General features: G+C 40.8%; 1 protein-coding gene across 2 annotated transcripts in view; it reads left to right on the top strand.

Annotated features, from left to right (window-relative positions):
• Positions 1 to 20,430, top strand: part of SLC10A7 (solute carrier family 10 member 7) — a 138,592-nt gene that overhangs the window by 84,910 nt on the left and 33,252 nt on the right. The window contains exons 6-7 of one of the 2 annotated variants that reach the window (XM_065736387.1): positions 4,764 to 4,799; positions 16,728 to 16,811. In XM_065736387.1, coding sequence (XP_065592459.1) covers positions 4,764 to 4,799; positions 16,728 to 16,811 — 120 coding nt within the window. The remainder of the gene's footprint in view (positions 1 to 4,763; positions 4,800 to 16,727; positions 16,812 to 20,430) is intronic. The other variant, XM_065736388.1, reaches the window with a different exon arrangement.

Genomic DNA, 20,430 nt, shown 5'->3' with positions numbered 1-20,430 from the left:
TAATTGAAGAGCTGTCCCGACAATTTTTACTAACCTTTATTTAGCTTATAACTTAACGCTGCTTACACTTCTTCTCCTTTTGTGCCCTGCTTTGAGGTACTTTTTTGGTATGTAATAATTGATTTCAGAGAATATACATTTGTTCTGTGCTTTCTAATTGTGTTCTTAAGACAAGCCGGAGGGTGCTTTGGTTAAAGGTTGCTTTTTTGTTTGTTTTCTGACATACTAATTGCCATGTGCGTGTCACACTGCTGACCTGGGAGAATGAAGAAAAATTGCTTGGAAATACGTGAGTAAAGGAGAGGAAGGAAAGTTCACATGTATTTCATGCCTCATTACAATAATCCTTACTCGTCTTCTGCCATGTGTCCCTTTGGATCTGTGCCCACCTTGCTCTTACTATTTGCATAATTTCTTTCTTAATGATTTGCTGTTATAGATGCCAATCCATCATGCGATTTCCTTTTGCTTTCTAATCTGGCAGCCCATTACACACATCAATTCTATATATTCTCTGGGAGAAGAAAATACCTTTTCGTATCTGTTTTTCAGCAGTGCTGTACTGATTGAAACCTCTAAACAACTTCTTAGCCTATATATTTATACACAGCAAATAGTAATTAAATGCATCTCCAGGTCCCCTTTTCCTGTTCAAGTGCACGTGCATGCTCACAGACACGTGTGTATTTTAAGTCTCTTAAGAGAGTTCAACATCAAGACATGTTTCACGATGCTTGCTATAAAGTGTATTTACAGGTATCTACTATGGCTGTTCCGACTCCTATTTTGTATCAATGTCTTGGGTCGCGTTGAGATTTTTTTTTCCTTTTCCACTGAAATCGTTGAAATATATTCAGTCAGTCTTTCACATCAGAGGTGTAAATGGATTTCTTGAAAGTTTTCTGCTGATAGTGAACGGCAGTCACTTTACAACTTCGACTCCGCTGTGGGCAGCAGTCAGAAAGCTTCACACTCCACCCGAACTTTGAAGATGCTAAAATCGTGTAATGACCTTGCATTCTCAAGGGCAGATGCTCAGCTTCTGCTAGAAGTGCTAATCTCTAATCTCCAATCTCTTTATCTCCCTATGCTATCTGACAGCACTTGCCTGGAAAGCAAAGCGGGGAAAAGAACAGTCCAATTTAGATACTTTTTCTCCCTGGTGGTGTTAATAATCAAAATATTTCAAACCCATAGATTTATTTAGATGTACAACACATGGTCCTCGTTGAGTTTGCTAGCATGGGCCGAATGGGGTCAGGTAACTGTCATCTTCCTCCTTTCATTCATAGGAAGTTGCCCTTTTTTTGGTTTTAGAAATGAGTAGCTGTCGTTAACGTTGGTTGGCTTTAGTTTGATTGTGCTCCGTATGTTCTTCTGCAGTGGGTATGAGCTGAGGTACATCACATGATGCTAAGAGCTTGCAGAAGCGTGCATCTCTGGTTGCAAGTTAGTGAGCGGAGTGAGGCGGTGTGTGCAGGGAAAGGTAGTACCTTCTGTTAGATACTCCTTACTTATGTAAACCCTTCTTCAAATCTGGAATAGTAACCTAAAGAGAATGGCTTTTGCACATAAAAGCACATCAAGTGTTTTCATACCCCACCTGAACGAGCTCTACGTATGCAAAGTTTATCTGTTTTTCCCGTCTCCGTAACCAATCTTGCCTTGCTTGTACCCGAGAGCCATCGCAGTCACTGCAGTGCTACTGCCTGGAAAAACCCTTGCTGTTCATGTAGTCCCTGCTTTTTTCAACTAGCGCTCCGTATCAAAATAAAACATTAACATCAAATTAATCTGATCCAGCAACAGCATCTGTTTTTTTAATGTGAATGCGTCTCTTCTGTCTGTTTCTGTGGTGAGACAACAGGAAACTTGCTTCTGCTTATACAGATCTCTAGCTTTAATAGCAAAACACTGCGAAGAATTGCAAGAAGTGACCTTTTGAAGGCCAGACTCTCAACAGGCACGGTCAGGGATCTGTGATATGTATAGGGATTCTCCTCCTCTCCACTTACACAATCATGAGGAAGCGTTACTGTCACAGAGGTAATGTTTTGTTTATGACATTGCACACTTTGAACTTGCAGTGGTTGTTGTCCGTTGCGTTAATATCTTAAAGCTCTGAAAGCAAATATATGCCAAGTCACAGATCCTGTCTTGCGGAGGAGGGATGCTGTCTTTATCCATTAGCTAGATAAAGCAGAGGGTTGCTTTGTCCTAGTTTAGTTTTTACCTCGGCGTTTTTCTGGAGTGTACTGAGATATGAAGCGTGCAGTGGCTGCTTGTGCTGAATCAGTGGGGTTTCTTCAGGATTAGGGGAGAGACGTCTGTACTCAACTTCTGGCAGCGTGCTCAGTGCTTTTTTGGAGCACAGCATGTTTCTGGTGCATCACATCCTGCTCAGTCTGGACAGTCTAGATAGCTGGACTGAAGCAAGTGGGATGAAGTTCAGCGGGACCGAGTGTTGGGTCCTGCACCTTGGCCCCAAGAACACCAGGCAGTGCTGCGGGTTTTGGGCACCGTGCTAGAAGGATTGTGTGGGAGAAACAGACCTGAGCGTGTTGGTCAGTGCTCAGCTGAATGTGAGCCAAGAAGGCCAATGGCAACTTGGCTTGTATTAGAAAGAAATAGCGTTGCCACCAGGAGCGGGAAAGTGATCATCCATCTGTACTGGGCGCTGGGGAGGCCGTGCCTCAAGGACTGCGTTCAGTTTTGGACCACTCACTACAAGGAAGATGTCGAGGCCCTGGAGCGTGTCCGGGGAAGAGACTGAGGGAGCTGGGATCGTTAAGTCTGGATAGAAGGGGAGACCTTAACGCTACCAGAAGGAAGGTTGTGGTGAGCTGGGTATCTTTTCCTGTGCCGCGACTGATAGCACTAGAATGAATGGCCTCAAGTTGCGCCAGGAGAGATTCAGGTTGGACGTTAGGAAAAACTTCCACTCAGCAAGAGTGGTCAGGTGTTGGAACGGGCTGCCCAGGGAGGCGGCGGAGTCACTATCCCAGAGGTCTTCAAGCTTTTGTTTTCAGTAGAGCGTTTAGGTGCTCTACTGAAAGACACGGATTAGTGGGGAATACTGGTGATAAGTGGATGGTCCATCCTGGAGTTCTTTTCCAACCTCGGTGATTTTTATGATTTGTGCTCCTCTTTGCTCGTGCCTACGAGGGTCTGAACTTGGAAACCTGTTGTAATGGTGCCCTGCTGTCCCGAAGTGCAGGGGTGCTTACGGGATCACTCAGGGACTTGGTACTTTTTGAGCTTTGCTATGTACTTACCTGTGGGGAAAAGGGAATAAGAGGCTGATCTGGCTCTGGTGTTCTTAGCAGTTTTTATATAGTAGCGGCTCATTCTCTGAAGTGACTGCCGCCTCCACTTTATACAAATTTTGCTGTTATTTTTTCTGTCTAAGCATTGCAGATGCTGCTGTTCACAAATTCAGTTCTTACTGACAGATATGGCATATAGTATTCATTTCAAAGTATACGCTAAAATTCCGCCATGCCTTCAAGTTGCACAGCTTATCTGTGGCCTGCTCCATCCTTGTGGTGTTTATTTTCTGTTTCGTTGGAGCAGTGTCTTGTTGTGGACCCGGAGAACAAAGAGAACACTAATTGCATAAGGCTTTTCTTTACACTAGCTTCCAAACTAAGTAGAGGGGTGTTATGAATGAAAAACTGCTTTTTTGTTTGATTATTTTTTAAAGTGGAGCCAAACAAACAAACAGGAAATAAGCATCTCTACAGAGGCACATAAGAAAGTTTTGGATTTCTGTTCTTTAAGCTGTGAAGTTTGTGTATAGCCAAAGGAGTTATTCTTGAGAAGTGTTTAGATGAAGAGCAGTCTTGTCTTAGAGAGGTTCTGAGCAAGCTCTGTGAATTAGCATGCATTGAATGATAAAATAATTTTATTGAGCAATACTAAAATATTGAAGTGAGATGGGAGTTTGATGGGGAATTGCTCTTTTCAGCCATGGAACTGAAGCACGTCACGTTAACTCCCAACCCAAACAACTCATTTTAAGAATTAGTCTCATGAAACTTAAAACCCTCTGTTTTGTCCAATCATCAGCTTTAAACTTGTTCCTTGTCAGTGAAGACAAAAAATCCTTTTGCTTGCATCTGCCAGGGGGATGTGGAAAGCTGAGGTGGTCCTGTGTGATTAAATTAGATGAAAGACTTGTCTTCTACCAGTGAGACATGAAGTCTAATCAAGTGAAGTGAGTTTTGAGACCTCAGCTCGTTTCCTCAGGGATTATCAGTTTGCATTACACAGTCACGACACCTAACTCATCACGGTTGATATGTGGCTTTTGCTCAGATGAAGACCTGGGATTGAGTAGCTTGGGAATCAGTCCCAAGGATGGGTGGCTTACCGCAGTCAAAATACAGCACAATGAGGGGAGGGCTTGAATGTGTTTTTAAAGATAATTTTATAGAGAATTGTTTGTTATGAAGATGCAGAGTTACGAAGATAGCAGTATTCGTATGTGTCATGTTTTCTGGATTAGAGGGGCTTAGGTCCGAAACAGGGGAAGCTAGAGTTAAAAAAAAAAAAAAAAAAAAAGCAAACTTTGTATGGAGTTTAGTTCCTAAAATGGTTGATGTGCAGTTGTTAAAAAAATAAAGTTTGCTGAAGACTGAAATTAGACTTATTGGCACTTAATTGTTATGATATTGAATGACATTTGTGCTTTTTTGTGTATCAGAGTACATTGACTATTCTGCTTGCCTCACTAACAGACAAATCTATGCTTTTTTTTCCAGGGCATCGTTATAACTCCGCTTCTGCTTCTGCTTTTTGTAAGTATTTTGATCTTAAGATGCTGTTTTAACGAGCAATCCATATACTTAATATATAAACATGAGCAATATTAGAGTGCTTAAATTACAGGGGAGATTTTTGTTTGATATTTGAAATAAATTGCCTTCTGTTAGAACTGTGGAAGTGCGTCACAATGAATGCAAATACTCGCTGCACTTCATTCTGGAAGGAACAAGACCTGTCGTTGTTGCAGCATCACAAAATCATGTTACTACTCAAGCTGAGTCCAAAGCAAAGGCTTTTCACATAAGGCGCTCATCTGGTCAGGAGAGCGTTTGGAGAGCTTTCACGTGCAGAAGCTGGAAGACCTTGTTATGATACAGAATGGATGAGAGCAGTGTTAAGATAGAGCTACACTCTGACAACTAAGCTCGTGGGCATTTTTGTGGTAAACGTGGATGGTGTCAAAAACAGATAAATTACTGGAGTCTCTGTACATCAGTAAGGTGATGCTGCTTCATTCGTGTTAGTTTGAGACTCTTTTGGTTGTCAGTTGTCTTCAGGCAGGGCCTTCATTCTTCGCAGTGCACGGCAGGAGAAATGAAATTTTATCTTCAGAATGGTCATCAGTGAGTACAGAACGAAGGAACTTTAACAGACAGATAATGGTTCTTTGAGTCCCGTGTCCGTAAGTTGTGGTGCTTGCAGAGGACTTGCTGTTCTGGTGCAAGTTTTGCTTTGTGTAGAGCGAAGAAGTAGGCTGAAGCACCTTGAGGATTTCAGAAGTATAACTTGTCTTTTCTGTTTATCTTACTAATTATACAATATGTAATTTCCTTCTGGAAGGAGGAGTTAGTGTGGACGTAGTATGATGCAATTTATAAGTAGCATGTTGCTTTGTAGTAGGGGTACTTTAGAAGCAGACATACCATATGCTTATATAGCAGTATATCCTCCCAGACTGGTTATAACATCAGCTACTGTCTCAGTGAAGCTGCACAGGAATATTTCTGTTTTACAGTAGTTCATTTTACTATAGCAAATTGTCATTTATGCGACATAGCCATGTTTAAACAAGAACTTCTTTGACTGTATCGTGTGTGTCAATACATGCTAGCAGAGCTCTCCTCATACGCTTGCAACTGTCTACTTTAGGTTGTGAAATATAGTTGTTCCAAGAAAAGTGGGTATTTTGTTGTTCTTGCTCCAAGTAAATTGATTTCAGATTGACTAACACTCTGTTTTCCTCTCTTCTTCCCTCTGGTATGGAACGCGTAATTGTCAGGCAGGCACTAATCTGGAAACCTACAACTTCGTTTCTAAGTGACTGAAATTTCAGCTGTTCTAACGTGAGCTCCTGACAACTTTCCCCGTGCTATACCTTCCTGAGTTATGATCCTCTATGTAGCCAAACATTGGGCTTATTTTCCTGTAGAAATAGAAATGTTAATGAGTTGATCCGCTTGACTTTTTGAGTGAGATAAAATCTTTCCTTCTGGGGCCTTATGGACAGATAATAAAATAATCTGTACCATAAATTGCAGGTGTCACTGTTACTTCTCAGTGGAGGTAGTAAAACTGCGTGTGCAAGGACCAGAAGGCAAAGCATATGCTTCTGGTCTTCTTACTAGCCCCAGAGATGCTTGTATAAGAAGTATGTAAAATGCACAGTATTTGTTCTGTTCGTAACAGAACTTGGAATTGGGCTTTTTGAGGAAGATAGATACGTGAACTACTTTTTCATCAGAGTAATAAACGAGTCTTGGGGAGGGTGAGCTGCCTAAGCTGCAGCCTTTGTCACAAAGCCCGGAACTTAAGGAGTCCTTGTAACATACGTAAACACAAAAACCTCTCGATGTCTTTGCTGAGGAGTTGACACAAGAGTAAACATTCAGATCATACCGTGTGCACAGCTTGCCAAGGTGAGGTCTTCTTTAGCTGTTCAGTCATCCAGCAGCAGGTATTTGGGACAGCAAAGTAAATGTGCATGCTCTGTTGTACTCTGTACCTTGGCAGTCTGTGGTCTGGACTATCAAACTCTTTAGTTTGCTCTGATTTTCCTTTGAATTTCTTTGATACATTTAACCTCCTGTACTCATTGTGGCATCTTGTGTGTAGTTTGTATGCTTCTAGCCTGCGGCTTGATTATTTCATGTGGGACTGCATTTTAATGCTGTGAGAAACAGCATTAAAATGAATTAAAACCCTGACTTTATTTTTCTGTGCTGTTCATTAGTTTAGTCACACAGCTAAGTTTTAGTGCTTAGTTAATACGGAGTGGAATTTCCAAGTTTTGGAGTGTAACTCCCATTTACCTCAAACGTAGCTGAGTTGGTCTTCTGATGAAGAACATTGAGGGTCCTTTGAACTCAACTCTATATATTTCTTTGCTATAATTCTTGAAGAGGGGTAGCATTAGACGATCTCTAGAGATCCCTTCCAACCCCTACGATTCTGTAAATGTGGTGTTGTTTGGTGTAAATTCTTCCAGAGTTGTACTAGGGTCATCTGAATGTTATAATTGCATTAGTGGTCCTATTTGTAAGGCTTGCCACATATAGTGCCTAAAACATGCTCAGTGCTGCCAGAAAGAAAACAAATAATTGTCCATTAGCTTGTTATTATTTATATAGCTTAAGGTGTGGGCGTCTAAATTTATTTTGTCTCATGTGTGTCAAAGAATAAGTCAATCTGTTCTGCTGTTTCAGTTCCTAATTGCCTCGTAATGAAAATATAAGTTGTCTAAACAGCGTTGATAAAGACATGTGAGGCTTGTCATAAACAATGCATTAAATGCAAATAATTTAGCTTAAACGAATGGCATTAAACATAAGATTGTCAGTTACATTTCTGAAAAGTATACTTTGGATATGAAACTTTGGTCAGAGAGCTTACTCAAAAAAAAAAAAGCTTTCTCAGAGATTGATTGATTATTGAAACTTTGTGCTTGTAATTATCAGACGGTATTCTTTTGAGAACTCTTAGCTAAACTTCAGAGAATCGTGGCCTTAACATTTCACCTAATAAGAAGCTATTGAATCTTGACACCGGGATGCATTAATTTGCAGTATCATCTTCACCTTAACTCATGTTACTAACAATATATTATATTCACTGTTGTGGTGTTATAAATGGGCTGTGTCCCATAAACTGTATGTAATTGATTAAGGTTCATACATATGGTGGGAAGTGCTGAAGCTAACTGCTGTAAGATACACCACTTAAAGTTAACATAGGTTCACGTGGTTCACATTTCTTTGGAATGTTCTGCAGTGTTTCATTAATGATAGCTAGAAGTCTGTATAGCAAAGCACCTGGAGAAGGGGGCTGTCCATCTTCCTCTTGTCAGTTCAGATCTTTAGGTGAAAACGGAGGTAATACTGTAGTAAGTTAAGTGTTTTTGAGTCAGACGGACAAACTGCCTCTCCCTGTAAAACTAGAATGGTAGTGCACAGTAAATTTTGCTTTTGGATGTAACTAAATCAATAAGTGATGCTTGTGAATTGATGAAGGAATTCCTGAGGAATTTGAGTATGAAACGGTAATGTCCATCTTCAGTTCATTTATGACTTGTTCTCTATGTTCTGTCTTCCTTTTGTGGTTGTAATAACATTCCTCCCTTGTATGTAATCTTTCAAAAGAGAATTTTTACCCAGTGCCTTTGAACTTTAATGTGACAGTGGCTTAAACAGTCACCTGTCTCTGTGCAGATGTTGAGAGCTGAGCATGATGTTTGTTCTAGGAGGTGAAAAACTGTCCAGAGAGTAGCAGAAAGTAGAGGTCAGAGGACCTCACTCCAAATCTGACGCTCCAGCTTCCACTGCCCTACCTTGCGTTTCTTCACTCAGACTTACTGACTTACGCTTTCCATGTATACAGGTGAAAGAAGCTCCAGTCCACACTGAAGCATGATTGAGACAGACTAGTTTTGATCCACCTGCTAGCATTTATGATTTGAATACATAAGTATATGGCATTTGGGCACGTCAACAATACTAAAAATTAAATGAGAGATGTCATCGTGCTGTGGAGGTAAAACTGCTGTGATCTCTCTGGTAGCCTCAAGTTGTCAACACCTTGTTATAATGTCTCATTTGAAAAATGGAATTTTAGAAGCCCTGCGCTCTGCAGCAGTTCTAGCCATCATCACACAGGCATGTCCTTAGACGGTAACTTCAGATGTGAAAATGAGAAATATACATGAAGGGACGTCTATTTACGTTCAGAGATTCCATGTTTTTGATCTACCCAGGTGGAGGGCAGGCTAATGCTTCAGAAAGGTCCGTGCTTATTGGATTTGACCTGGAATCACGGTGAACGTACATACTGTAGTGCATGCAGTGACATTTCTAGAGGGAATGGCTTAAAGTTGTGCCAGGGGAAATTCAGACTAGATGCTAGAGACTACTTCTTCTCTGAAAGAGTGATTAACCGCTGGAATGGGCTGCCCGTGGTGGCGGTAGAGTCACCAACCCTGGAGGTATTTAAGCAATGTTTAGACATTGCGTTGAGAGACGTGGCTGGGAGAGAACTGTTGGTGATTGGTGGGCGGTTGGACTGGAAATCTTGTAGGTAAATCTTGTAGGTCTTTGCCAACCTTGGTAATTCTGTGATTCTCTTCTGAGTGTGGGCCTAGTTCTTTCCAGTTGCTCTGGAACAGGGTTCCCCTCTGTGTCCTGAGATGTGGTTGAGCCCGTGGACTTGTAACTCTACCAAGGCACACGGGCTTATGATTTCATTGATTGTATTTGCTATCAAATGATGCTGTGCATCTTCTTAATGTTGCCATTGCTGTTGAGATCCAGTGCCTTGACAGAAGTGATCTCTTCAGTTGTTGGAAATACTGATATCTATCAGAGTAACGAAAATCAAGGTGTGTGAATCTATGAATCGTTATTGAAAGCCATCAAAGACAATGTTACAGATAAGTACGTGTTCTAGATGTTTATGTATTTTACATTCTTCAGAAGTGTGCCCGCGAACCAGTTAGCGTGGAATGTTAAAAAGCCAATGCAAAATTCATGTGTGTTTTCAAATGTTTGGCAAAAACCTCCGTGTAACTGTCACACGCTGCTCCCACGTCTGCTGTTTTACCAAAGGGGGGTTACCGTGACATTTGTGTGAAGATACGATCTTCCTAATGCTTTGTCATCTTGCTTCATTACTTGATTTGTTTAGTGATGTTTTCTTTTCTGGTAACTTCTTAAGCCTCTGGATTTTATAGTAGCTACTTTGGTGTGCTGTGGTGGTGAAGCTGTAAGTACTGGCAATTCAGGAGTAAGTCGGTGAAGGAAACTCTGTCCCAGTATTGGATTAAAAAGAGAACTAAAATGTCTGGTGAATAATGACACTGGTGAAACTAGGTGTTGATTGAAGTATGGCATTATGAAAAATGTTCCCCTGTATTCACCACCCTTAAATTAAAACACTGTTTTGGAACTTGTTGGTAATTCTCACGTTTTCACCAAGTGCTGCAGTATTTCAGGTAAATCTTATTATTAAATGTGGACGTCATCTCTTTAAAAAACAAAAAAGGCCAATCCAGGATTTCTACGCACTATCCCTCGTTTTTTCCCCTCACACACTTGGTAAAGGAGAATAGATGGCAGTCAAATGAACTGTTAAATATGCAAATATTTAATAGCTGGAAAGCCTTGGAAGTTGATAAGGAAGTTGTGGATAATGGATTTCACTGGTATGTGACAAAAGGCTGATTACAGTGTATGGGGGAGAAGCAGCACAGCGCATTAGCTGTTAACGGATCAGATCATTCATGTGAAAGATTTAAAGTGCATCGTTGTTTCCACCTGGTTATTTACCTCACTATTTCCTATCTCTTTAATCATTGGGAAGACAAAATACTCTGATCTGATCCAAACCCATACATTTATCAAGCACTTCTTTAAGACTCGTGAAGTACTAGTGCAAACACGTTGCTTCTTTTTAAAATTCAGCTTTTATGACTTATATAAAATTGCATACAGATAACAGCCAGAGAATAATAGAGGGTCCTTCTCTTCCAGTTGCATTTACAAATTACTGTGAATTTGTCTAGACAGAAGGTTCTAGACTGTGTGACACTTCTGCAAAGGGCTTTCTCTCCTGCTTTTATTTGCTCTTGGAGTTTTGCATGTGTACAGCGCAAAGGGAGTGGAGTCTATGGATGCGTCCTGCTTCCACACTGCAGATGCTGAACATAATTCGTAATAGGATGCACAGAACCAGGACGCTGGGAGGAACTGGTCCAAGGTCACCCAGTCCTCTTCCTTTCCATGCTGTGCAATTTCCCAAAATGGGGCATATTGAAAGTGAAGATTTTTGCTCTTTCCACCATCCTTGAAATGCTAGAAACTCTTCTCTGATGAGTAGAAGCCTTCTAATTTCAAGTTATTTGTGACAGCTCTTTTACCCATTTGTCTTTGTTGTCAGTTAACATACAGCAGAATAGTACATCTGCGAGATATATCTTCCTGGCTCAGACTGGTTGTGCACTCTATCCCCTTACCCAGACTTCATTCAGCTAGGCTAAACAAACCACATGTTTCTAACCTTGCTCATCAAGTAGCCTTATCATTCTCAGCTGTTTTCTGCTCCTGTTAAAGTTATAATTCTTCCTTCAACTCAGGTAAAATTATTTGTGCACAGAATCATGGTGTTCTTCACCAGGGCTTACCCAAGCCTTGTACAAAACCATTTTAAAATATTTATTTTATCTGGTACATTACCACTGCCTTTTCCATGGGAGCATAATACTGAAGGTTCTAAATGTTATTGATCTACGTGTTTCCAGTTAATCACCCTGTGCTTGTAGCAGACTCTTTGGATACTAGTCCTTAAGTCACAGCTCTATAAGGGTATTAACCTCCTTATTCCTGCTTAGGCGTCTTTGTATGTTGGCTCTTACTGTGTTACACTAGTCCTGAAGATCACTGTCTTGTTTTAAAGTGGGAGAGCTCTGATACAGTTTAAGAATGCCTATAGGATTTTTTACAGCTCTATGAAAGGCTTTGAAATTGACAACTGTATTTGGCTTGGCATGGTATTTAATGTGTTGTAGAGGAACCCGGCATAGGATTAGGGATTACTTCAACAAAGAGATACTCAGTGTATCCAGTCTCTTCTTCCAATAAAAAAAAAAAATAGGAAGGAAGGAAAAAGAAAAGGAAACTATTTTTCAAAGTGAGTTTTTCTTCTTCTGTATATCTGATTAATGGAACTCTTTTTGTCACAGCACAGAAGTTGTGTGGATAGTTAGGCTTCTTGGGTTTTCTTTGCTTGTACCAAATCAACTTCCGTGGCCACAAAACCATCCAGAATGTTCAAGTATATGCAAAATAAAAGTATGTGCAAAATACACCGCAAGACCTGACCATCTTTTTTTTCTTTTTCCTTAGCAGAACTGGAGAGACCTATGTCTGCATTTAAATTTTAGAAGTAACAATCAAAGGATCTATTTGTTAAAAAACATGATTGCCAGACCTCAGAACATGAGCTCTGTTGTATGTCCAGTACCTTTCTGTGAGGAAGGAGGCAATTTGCTGGCTTTGATAGGCAGAATTAAAAGCTGTGTTTTTTCTGAGATGTTATTTCTGGTACTTTTTATTCTGCTAGTGCTAGGAAACTGAAATTTATTTGCTTTTGGATGTCAAATCTTGTTTCTTTTCTTGGTAGAGAAACTCCATAATCAGGAGATGGTAAACCTCTCCTACTGTTAGTTTCTGCTGGAAGCAGATTGGTCCCAGTACCAGTGGCATTTGATCAGTCTCTTGGAGCTGGTGTCCCTCACACAGCTGCTCTACCCCACTTAGAGATATCGAGGTCTCCAGAGGGACATAGGTGGGCTTGAGCAGTGGGCCCAGGTGAACCTTGTGAGGTTCACCAAATCGGAATGGAAGATCTTGAGCCTGGGCAGCTGGGCAAGCCTATATTGTAAAGTGAGTAGAACTATGACTTACGGCCATTTTTTTTATTTTTATTTTTATTTTTTACTTTGAGAGTCGGTTAACGTAAATAGTTTGCCTTGCTGAAACACCTTCACACATTTAGTTGGTCATTCTTGTTTGCTTTCATTAATTACTGAAGTGTATCCCATCCAAATCTCTTCTAAAAGCATGTCACCTAACACTTCCTTTCAGCAGCAGGCCTTGAAAGGGCTTGGAGCATGGTGGTCCAAGCAGGCTTCGTAGGCAGCTGGGTCTGACCTGGATGAGAGTGACTAGAAGCAGTGGCATCACAGCACTGGAGGCAATTTGAAAATACAGGTATCAGAGTAGCCTGACCTGAAGGTGGAAAAGCTTAAGTTAAACATTTCATGTGAGAGAGCAGCCTGTGACCCTCCCCCTTGGTTCTTTCACCCCACCTCACTCCATTGTCTGTGCATAACAAATGGCAAGGCTGAAGTTGCCTGGTGATGTATTAGAGTATGATGACGCAACCTGAGGAAACATGCCAATTAGAGAAGAACACAGCAAAAGTAAGGCCCCAAAAGACAGCTGCCTCTGAAGTGGACTCAATATGTGCAACACATGTGACACTGGATTGTAATTTGGCATGACTGGTAGGAGGTGTGTGTCTTCTGAATCGGTGGCAGTTGTAGGCATGGGAACACCCACTGTGATACCTACCCTGTCGGCCAGAAGGATGAGTGGAGGGAGCATCTGGCTTGTGGAGCAGGCTAGGCCTGAAAGAGGAATTAATTGTCTTAGTGTTATGTAACCAAGGTTTTTGTTTGTTTGTTTTGTTTTTACCACAACCGGTGAAGTACATCCTATCAATTAAGGATAAACCAGTGTTTCTACCACAAACTCATAAACAAATCCACTAAATAATTTCTTTTTCTTTAAAAAAAAAAACCAAACAAAATACGAAGTCTCTTGAGAAGAAAGGTCTAGGACTGAATTAGTGAGAATGCTGCAGGTCAGGTTTGAAATGCTGCATGATGACAGAGTTGTTTGAAATCTGCGTTACTTGCAGATCACTTATGTGTGTGTGATTCCTTATGGCAGCCTCTGTTATGCCCAGGGTCTGAGTAAACAAGTTTCTTTTGTCTGTGTGATTGAGAAGATCCTGCCTTCTCTTTTCTTTGACTTTTGACTTCTGTGTCTTTCTCTGGCCATAGATTTAAGGTTAATATCATGCCAGACTAAATAGGCTTGATGTCTAATGGCTTTTCCTTAATAATATAATAATAATAAAAGATTGTCACAATATACAGAAGGGAAACAGAGCTCAGAAATCTGAGGAAGAGATCATGTTAGTATTGTAAGTGAAACAGGGAACTGCAATACCAGAACAGTGCAGGAAAGGGGCACGGAGGAGGGCAAATGCACCACTCCAAACCTCTGTTGCCTGCGTGTTGTGTAGCAGTCAGAACCTCTAAAGGACCCAAGAAAGAAAGTAGCTCCACTCAATCCTGTAGGAGCTATTGAAGGTGCTGGAGGCTGGCAGAGTAATGAAATTCTCAACTATTTAGCTGAAGCAGGATAAAAACAGTGTGGTGGTAGGCACCCCCAGGAGACGAAGGAGTCACGTTAGAAGCGGCAGAATTTGACTTTTCCTTCAGGAGGAGAGTTGTTCCTGCAAACCAGTTGTACCTGGAGAACTCACTTCCAGTGGGAGAAATAAGAGTTGAAGAATCATTTACTTGTACTGGCCCTGTGGACTGATCGGTGAATATTTGTTTGATTTAAAGTGTAGTCAGGGCATGACAGTTACCTGAAGTATCTGTGATAGTCTTTTGCTTGCCCAGGTGACAGCAAGGTGAGCCTGTTTTGGTGGGCTGAAGTTGAGATGGTAGTGCATCGTGCCTCGGAGTAGAAGATTGTTTCTTTGAATAATTATTTCTCCTAGGAGAATTGATCTGTGATGTGAGTGGTTTCCTTCATCATCTCACCTCAGTATCTGTAATTCCATTTCTAGCTCTATAAAAATAGTTAACTTAATAAATCCCTCTATATATTAAGTGCTTGTGAATTCACAATGGCTTGAAGATGCTATATTTGAAGTAATATTAAAAAACCAAACTGGCAAGACCATTGGAAGTTGACCAGTTGCCTTTTTCAGCGGTGTTATTTTGTCAAACTGCTCTTCTTTCTTGACTACGCACCCACTGAGCATAAAATTTTAAAACAGTCAGCAAAGTGCAATCTGTGTTATGATAGAAATGCACAAGGGCTGCTGTCAAAGCGTCACAGTTTCATGAAGCTGTGCAGACGGGCCTGGCATGTGGACGGCTTAGTTAGATTCTCTCCTCTGTGACTCAGGCAGATTTTAAAGTTTAAAAATATTCACTTTCACTTGAAAAAGCTTCTTTGAATACACAGTAAGTAATGCTTTTAACTCCTCAGTGCGTAGCAAAAAAAAAAAAAATAGTCTGCAGTTTGAGAAACTATGAACTATGAACTATTTTTTCAGAAGTTCCTTACAAGAATGAAAACAGGGAGACTGACCCTAAGTGTGGCGTGATGGTGTTTTGGGGTCATGCAGAAAACCCCCTTTGTCCTTTGGGGATGGGATAACCCTGCTGTCTAGATTGAGGTACTCCTGTGGCTTATCTGAATCTTTCCCTGGAGGCACTTGCTTCTCCCTCTTGCCTCCGTGGGAAATTCAGGCTCTGTGATCTTGGTGCTCGTTTGCCACCCTACTTGCAGACATAATTTCTCAGTGAGGATGTCTGGCAGTCTGCTGTGACCGTGTTGTTAGAGTTGGAGATGATGGAGTTGCATACAAAGTGGGTGAGATGCTCTAACTTACTAAAAGGCCAGACTGTCTCTCACCCAATGTTGCCAGTTCAAGTAACACCTAGGAAACGTGTCACTGCATCCCCTATGCTTTGCCCGAGATTCTCTACCTAGAGGATATGCAGAAAGGGGCATATGAAAGAGATAGGGAGTGTTTATAATAAACTTCATCTGGTCCCACGCTGTGATCGTCTTGTCTGTTGTGCTTGCAGGTAGCTTTTAATGGAGGTTGTGTCAAAAGTGTAATGCAGTCAGTATTTAGTTCAGAAGAGAAATGTATGTGAGGATGTTTTAGGAAATAATCATTGTTAGAAGAAGCTCCGAATTCTGTCATCGTTTTGAGGTCTATTGAAGTGATGTGCAAAATACAGAACTATGCCAATGTGAAATCCTCAGTTTAATGTCACGTGCTGTGCTCCTGAAGCAAACAGTTGCCTGTGGAAGCTCTGACAATGCTGTTTTCAGGTGTCTTATTATGTATTTCTTAATGTATCCTCTTGCTGCTCGAAGAATGTTAAATGGCTTGAAACTTGTAAACGACCTACCATAAAGTAAGAGAAAAGGGAGTGAATATTTTCCTAGGCATTCTGTAGTTGCAGAAATTGCTCTAAGTTTGTTTGGTTCACCTTTTCTTCTTGCATCTTCAAAGAAGAAAAGTACTTCTAGTATTTAATGTAGTAATGAATAGATCACCTGTTTGAAGACGAAGCCCGTCATTGTCTACCTGTCAAGGTGAAGGAATAGCTGTATGCTTTCAGTAGATATCTCTTTTGTAGCGTTATTGAAGTAAAAGCTAAATGTCTTCATTATTTTCTGTTCCTATTAGTTTTATTCTGAAAATGCTATGTTTTTGTTGCTTGATACATGTATAAATAGTAAGGTTTGCTGAGTTAACAGCTCAGTTAGATAGATGTTGAGTCCCTGTCTTTTTAGGCTATCGTTGTACAAATGCTAATACGATTTACTTTACAGATGCGTGTAGTAGGGTTTTAATTAAATGAATATTGATGGAACTGTTCCTTTAGGTTGCCACGTAATCGACCAGGGATTGTTTTACTTTTGTTAATGTGGAATACCAAATGCCTTGTTAGGGCTTAATAATTAAATACACATGCACATGCCTCCATGTTTTTATGCATATAATAAAAGAATATCAATGTGTGATAACTATATATTTATAGATAATAAGGAAAAGTTGAATTTTAATGACGTGTTTTTATTTTTTAGCTTGGATCATCCTCCTCTGTGCCTTTTACATCTATATTCTCGCAGCTGTTTATGACCGTTGTAGTCCCCCTTATTATTGGACAGGTATGTCTTTTAAATATACATCCTCATTTTAAAAACTAAGATAGAGAGCTGCCTTAAAGACAGGCCAGGGACACGGCGTGCTACTGCATAGCAAACAGCCTCGGGATAGTGGAGTCTAATATCAGAGAAAAGATGCTACAGTACTCCCTGGAGCCACATTGATCTTTGTTGAGATTGAGCATCTGTCCCTCACTACCACAAACATACACCACTGCATATCGAGAAGGGAGTTTGTGAGCATGAAGAGGGAGAAGTGGCAGCCCAGCCTGCGAGGAATTACGGCTGTATACAAATGAGCTTTGAGAATACTCCGTAGTCCTCTTGTCACGTGTTCTTTGCCTGGACGATGAAGGAAGTTCTCCTTGTATAGTATCTGCTACTAACTACAGAATAAAAACATTCTCTGTCTGGGAAGGTATGTAAGGGCAAAGCAGTCAGAAGTTATGAAATAGTGTAATTAAGACTGCTCAATCGATGTTGCATACGCTTTGCATTCATGCAGTTACAGTTCTTTTCTACGTGATTCCTCCATCAGTTCTAGCAGCGGATGGAAGGGATTCATGGAATGAGCAGCTGGTCCTTGTTTCATGATGTGCTCGTTGGTCACACTCAACACAAGGCCTTATTTTTCATGGAGTATGATTGAAATACTTCACTGAATGCGAAGACATTGTCATGTCAAATATTATCTGACACTTATTTCTGTGGTACTTGTTTTTCACAAATATTTTTTCCTTCCGGTTCACAATGTGCACTATTGTTTGTGTTATACACCGAAACACCCAGAGCCTAATTCTTACATACTTCCTAGCATTTGTTTTTCTCAGGCATAAAATAGTGCATTGAGGGGATATCGGGCAGTTTCCCTCTCATTTCAGAGGAGAACTGTTTCTGTCTCTGGATTCATCAGGAGCTTTCTGAGTTTAAGCCTAGAACAGACTCCAAAAGGCAAAATGTGGTTAAAATATACAGGCCAATGAAAGTGCAGCCTGTGACGCATTCTGGAAAGCATTCATCTGTCCTTGCCTGTGCTAGTAGAGCTGTGAATCAGTCTTGTGTCAAGTCATAGTTATACATTTCCAAAGCGTCAGCGTGCACTGTAGTTTACTAAGTCACAGTGAATTTTGTTTTTCATGTGATCAAATCAAAGCAATTAAGCTGTACCAGTTCAAGGAGTGTGAGCACAGTGGTAGCCATGGTATCTGTAACTGCCTGAGCAGTTCAGTCTGTGGCAGTTCAGGATGTTCAGTCTGTGCCTATTGAACTGGTCACATGCTTCGAGTTAAGTGCTCAAGAACCTCCTTACTTGGCCCTGCAGAGGGTTACTTACAGGCATGTCTGTGAATCACATTTTTATCATGTCAAAATGAAGCTCCTTCTCTACTGAATGTGGAACAGGCCGACTTTCTTGAGTTAAACTTTTGGGACCTCCCAGGACTAGAGAAGTTCTTGCCGTATTTGCAAATTTCTAAGAAATAGTGTGGCAGCAGATCTAGAAATAAAGAAACTGACAGCGATAGACAGAGTAGCAGCAATCTGTACTGCAGTGTGCTCTGTCTGACAGTGATAGTAGATTGCTAGATGAAGTGCAAAATTTCAAGAGGACTTTCATCTGCCTTGGAGAGTTGTTATAAGAAATTGCTTTGTGAGGTGAGTGGCTGTGGTTTTTTATTGGCTGCAACAAATAGTGAGGCTAATTAATGGGGATTGAGCAGTAAGTAGTAAGTGCTCTGAACAAGCTCAAAAGAGAAAGGTGGTGAGATTTAACTGACAGCAGATGTGATTTAGGAACTGAAGGAAAAGTCAGTAGAGAATCTTAAAGCTTGTGTAAGTCAATCACAGATTTATATAAGAGTTTGTTTTTCATGAATACGTTTTAACATAAAACAGAAGGTTGATTCTCTCCTTTAGAAATGTTTAAAGCAATGACTGGAAGTGAATGACAAATGGGAATAACTCACATTCCTCTAAGCATAAAAGCTATAGGTTCTAGAGATACTGTACTGTCTGCTCAGAGGCTATGGAAGGTAGGAAATGCCAAGGATAGCTTCAATTCACAAGTTCCAAGGATGATTTACATTGATTGTTGTGATTAGGTAGAACTGTCCCAAAGTAAACCAACCTGCTTAGTGAGGGATTAAAGCCTTTTTTTGAAGGTAGATGTCCAAATGTAACATGCAAGTAACACAAGGAAAAACCATAAGTGGGGGGAAAGCAGTGTCATCAGGAGATGCAGTGATGTGTCTTATTGCACTTCAGACACGGGTAGCTTGGATCATCTTTGAATTAAATGGGAAGCTGTGCGTTTCATTTGTGGACCACTACTGAGTCATTACTGGACTGTTGCCCAACGCAGGGCACAGCAACGTAGCAGTGCTTTGTGAATCGCAAGCTGCTCACTCTGGGATTCCAGATGCATTAGGAGATAATGGCCCACAATTCATGAATGACAGCCTCAGCAATTACTTCTAATTTATCATTTCATGCCTGTGATGTCAATTGCTTACCACCCGCAGTCGGTGCAAGAACGCCTGTTAAGGTTCCCTAGTAGCAAAGGGCTTGATGGGGGAAAAACAGAGCTCGGGAACTGCCAGCTTGGAGGGTTGCTAGTCTTTTTAATTCAGCTGTGATCAACACAGATTTAAGATTGATCCTCATCCATGTAAAACAGAGGAGGCTGCTTAAAGGAAGCATTCTCCAAGGGGGCTATATTCTTTTAAATAAAAAAAAAAGTCTCACCTCTGGGAAAACCTGTACTGCCTGGATGTTGGTTTCCTGAGCAGGCTTCAAAGCTGGCTGCTTCAGCAGTCATTGGGAAAATGAGCAAAGCAGATGAGGTTTTTTTTTTTATGTTGTGTTGTTTCTTGCTTTATGGCAAAGTGTATTGAGTGTGTTGCTTGGTTGACTTGTTGGATTATTGTCCTTGATGCTTATTTTCTATTCTTTCTGAAAGCATCTTTTAGCATGTACCTAAACTGCTGTTGACAGGAAGATACAGTTTTTTAGCCACTGACAGTGGAAAGTCAAGGTGGCTGCGCGCATGCCCTCTGCTCAGGTGGTGGCTGCCGGTTGTTAAAGAAATCACTGGTAAAGGAGGAGGAAAGATGTTCTGTTATCTGGAAGCCACTGAGGCTTGCAGATAGCAGTTGCTGATGGATGACCTTCAATAAGGATAATTACTCTGTTCTTTGTCACAGATGCTTTGGCTGTCTGCGGTGGCCTGCATCCTCTGTGTCTGTAGATGCGTTTTGCCTAATGGATAGCATGGTATCATTTAAATCAATGTGAATACATTGGTATTGTATTTGTATTTGCGGAGTAAAAAGTAAGATTTCTCTGAGAAGATTTCTTGGAGAGGTATAATCTGTTGCTCTGTAAGCCTTGAGTGTAACAGCATATTTATACATCACTCTTGTACGCCTCCAAGGGGAATTTGAGAATACTTGTTATACAGTAAGCATGGTAAGAGACGTGTCCCAGGAAATGCATTTGCATTTGTTCTGGCATCTTGCAAGTTCTGATGGCTTTTCTACTGGAAGGCAAAGTTCTATCAAGTCTGATGAAGATTGCTGCTTCTGAGCCGTTGTCGTTTAGCTCAACTTGTTTCTTTGTTTGTACA

Source organism: Cyrtonyx montezumae, unplaced genomic scaffold, assembly GCF_038088225.1.
Source record: "Cyrtonyx montezumae isolate F1298 unplaced genomic scaffold, pur_monq_1.0 scaffold_2, whole genome shotgun sequence".
Taxonomy (NCBI): Eukaryota; Metazoa; Chordata; class Aves; order Galliformes; family Odontophoridae; genus Cyrtonyx; species Cyrtonyx montezumae.
The sequence above is the reverse complement of the archived record's forward strand: the minus strand, read 5'-3'. Positions and strand labels throughout refer to the sequence as shown.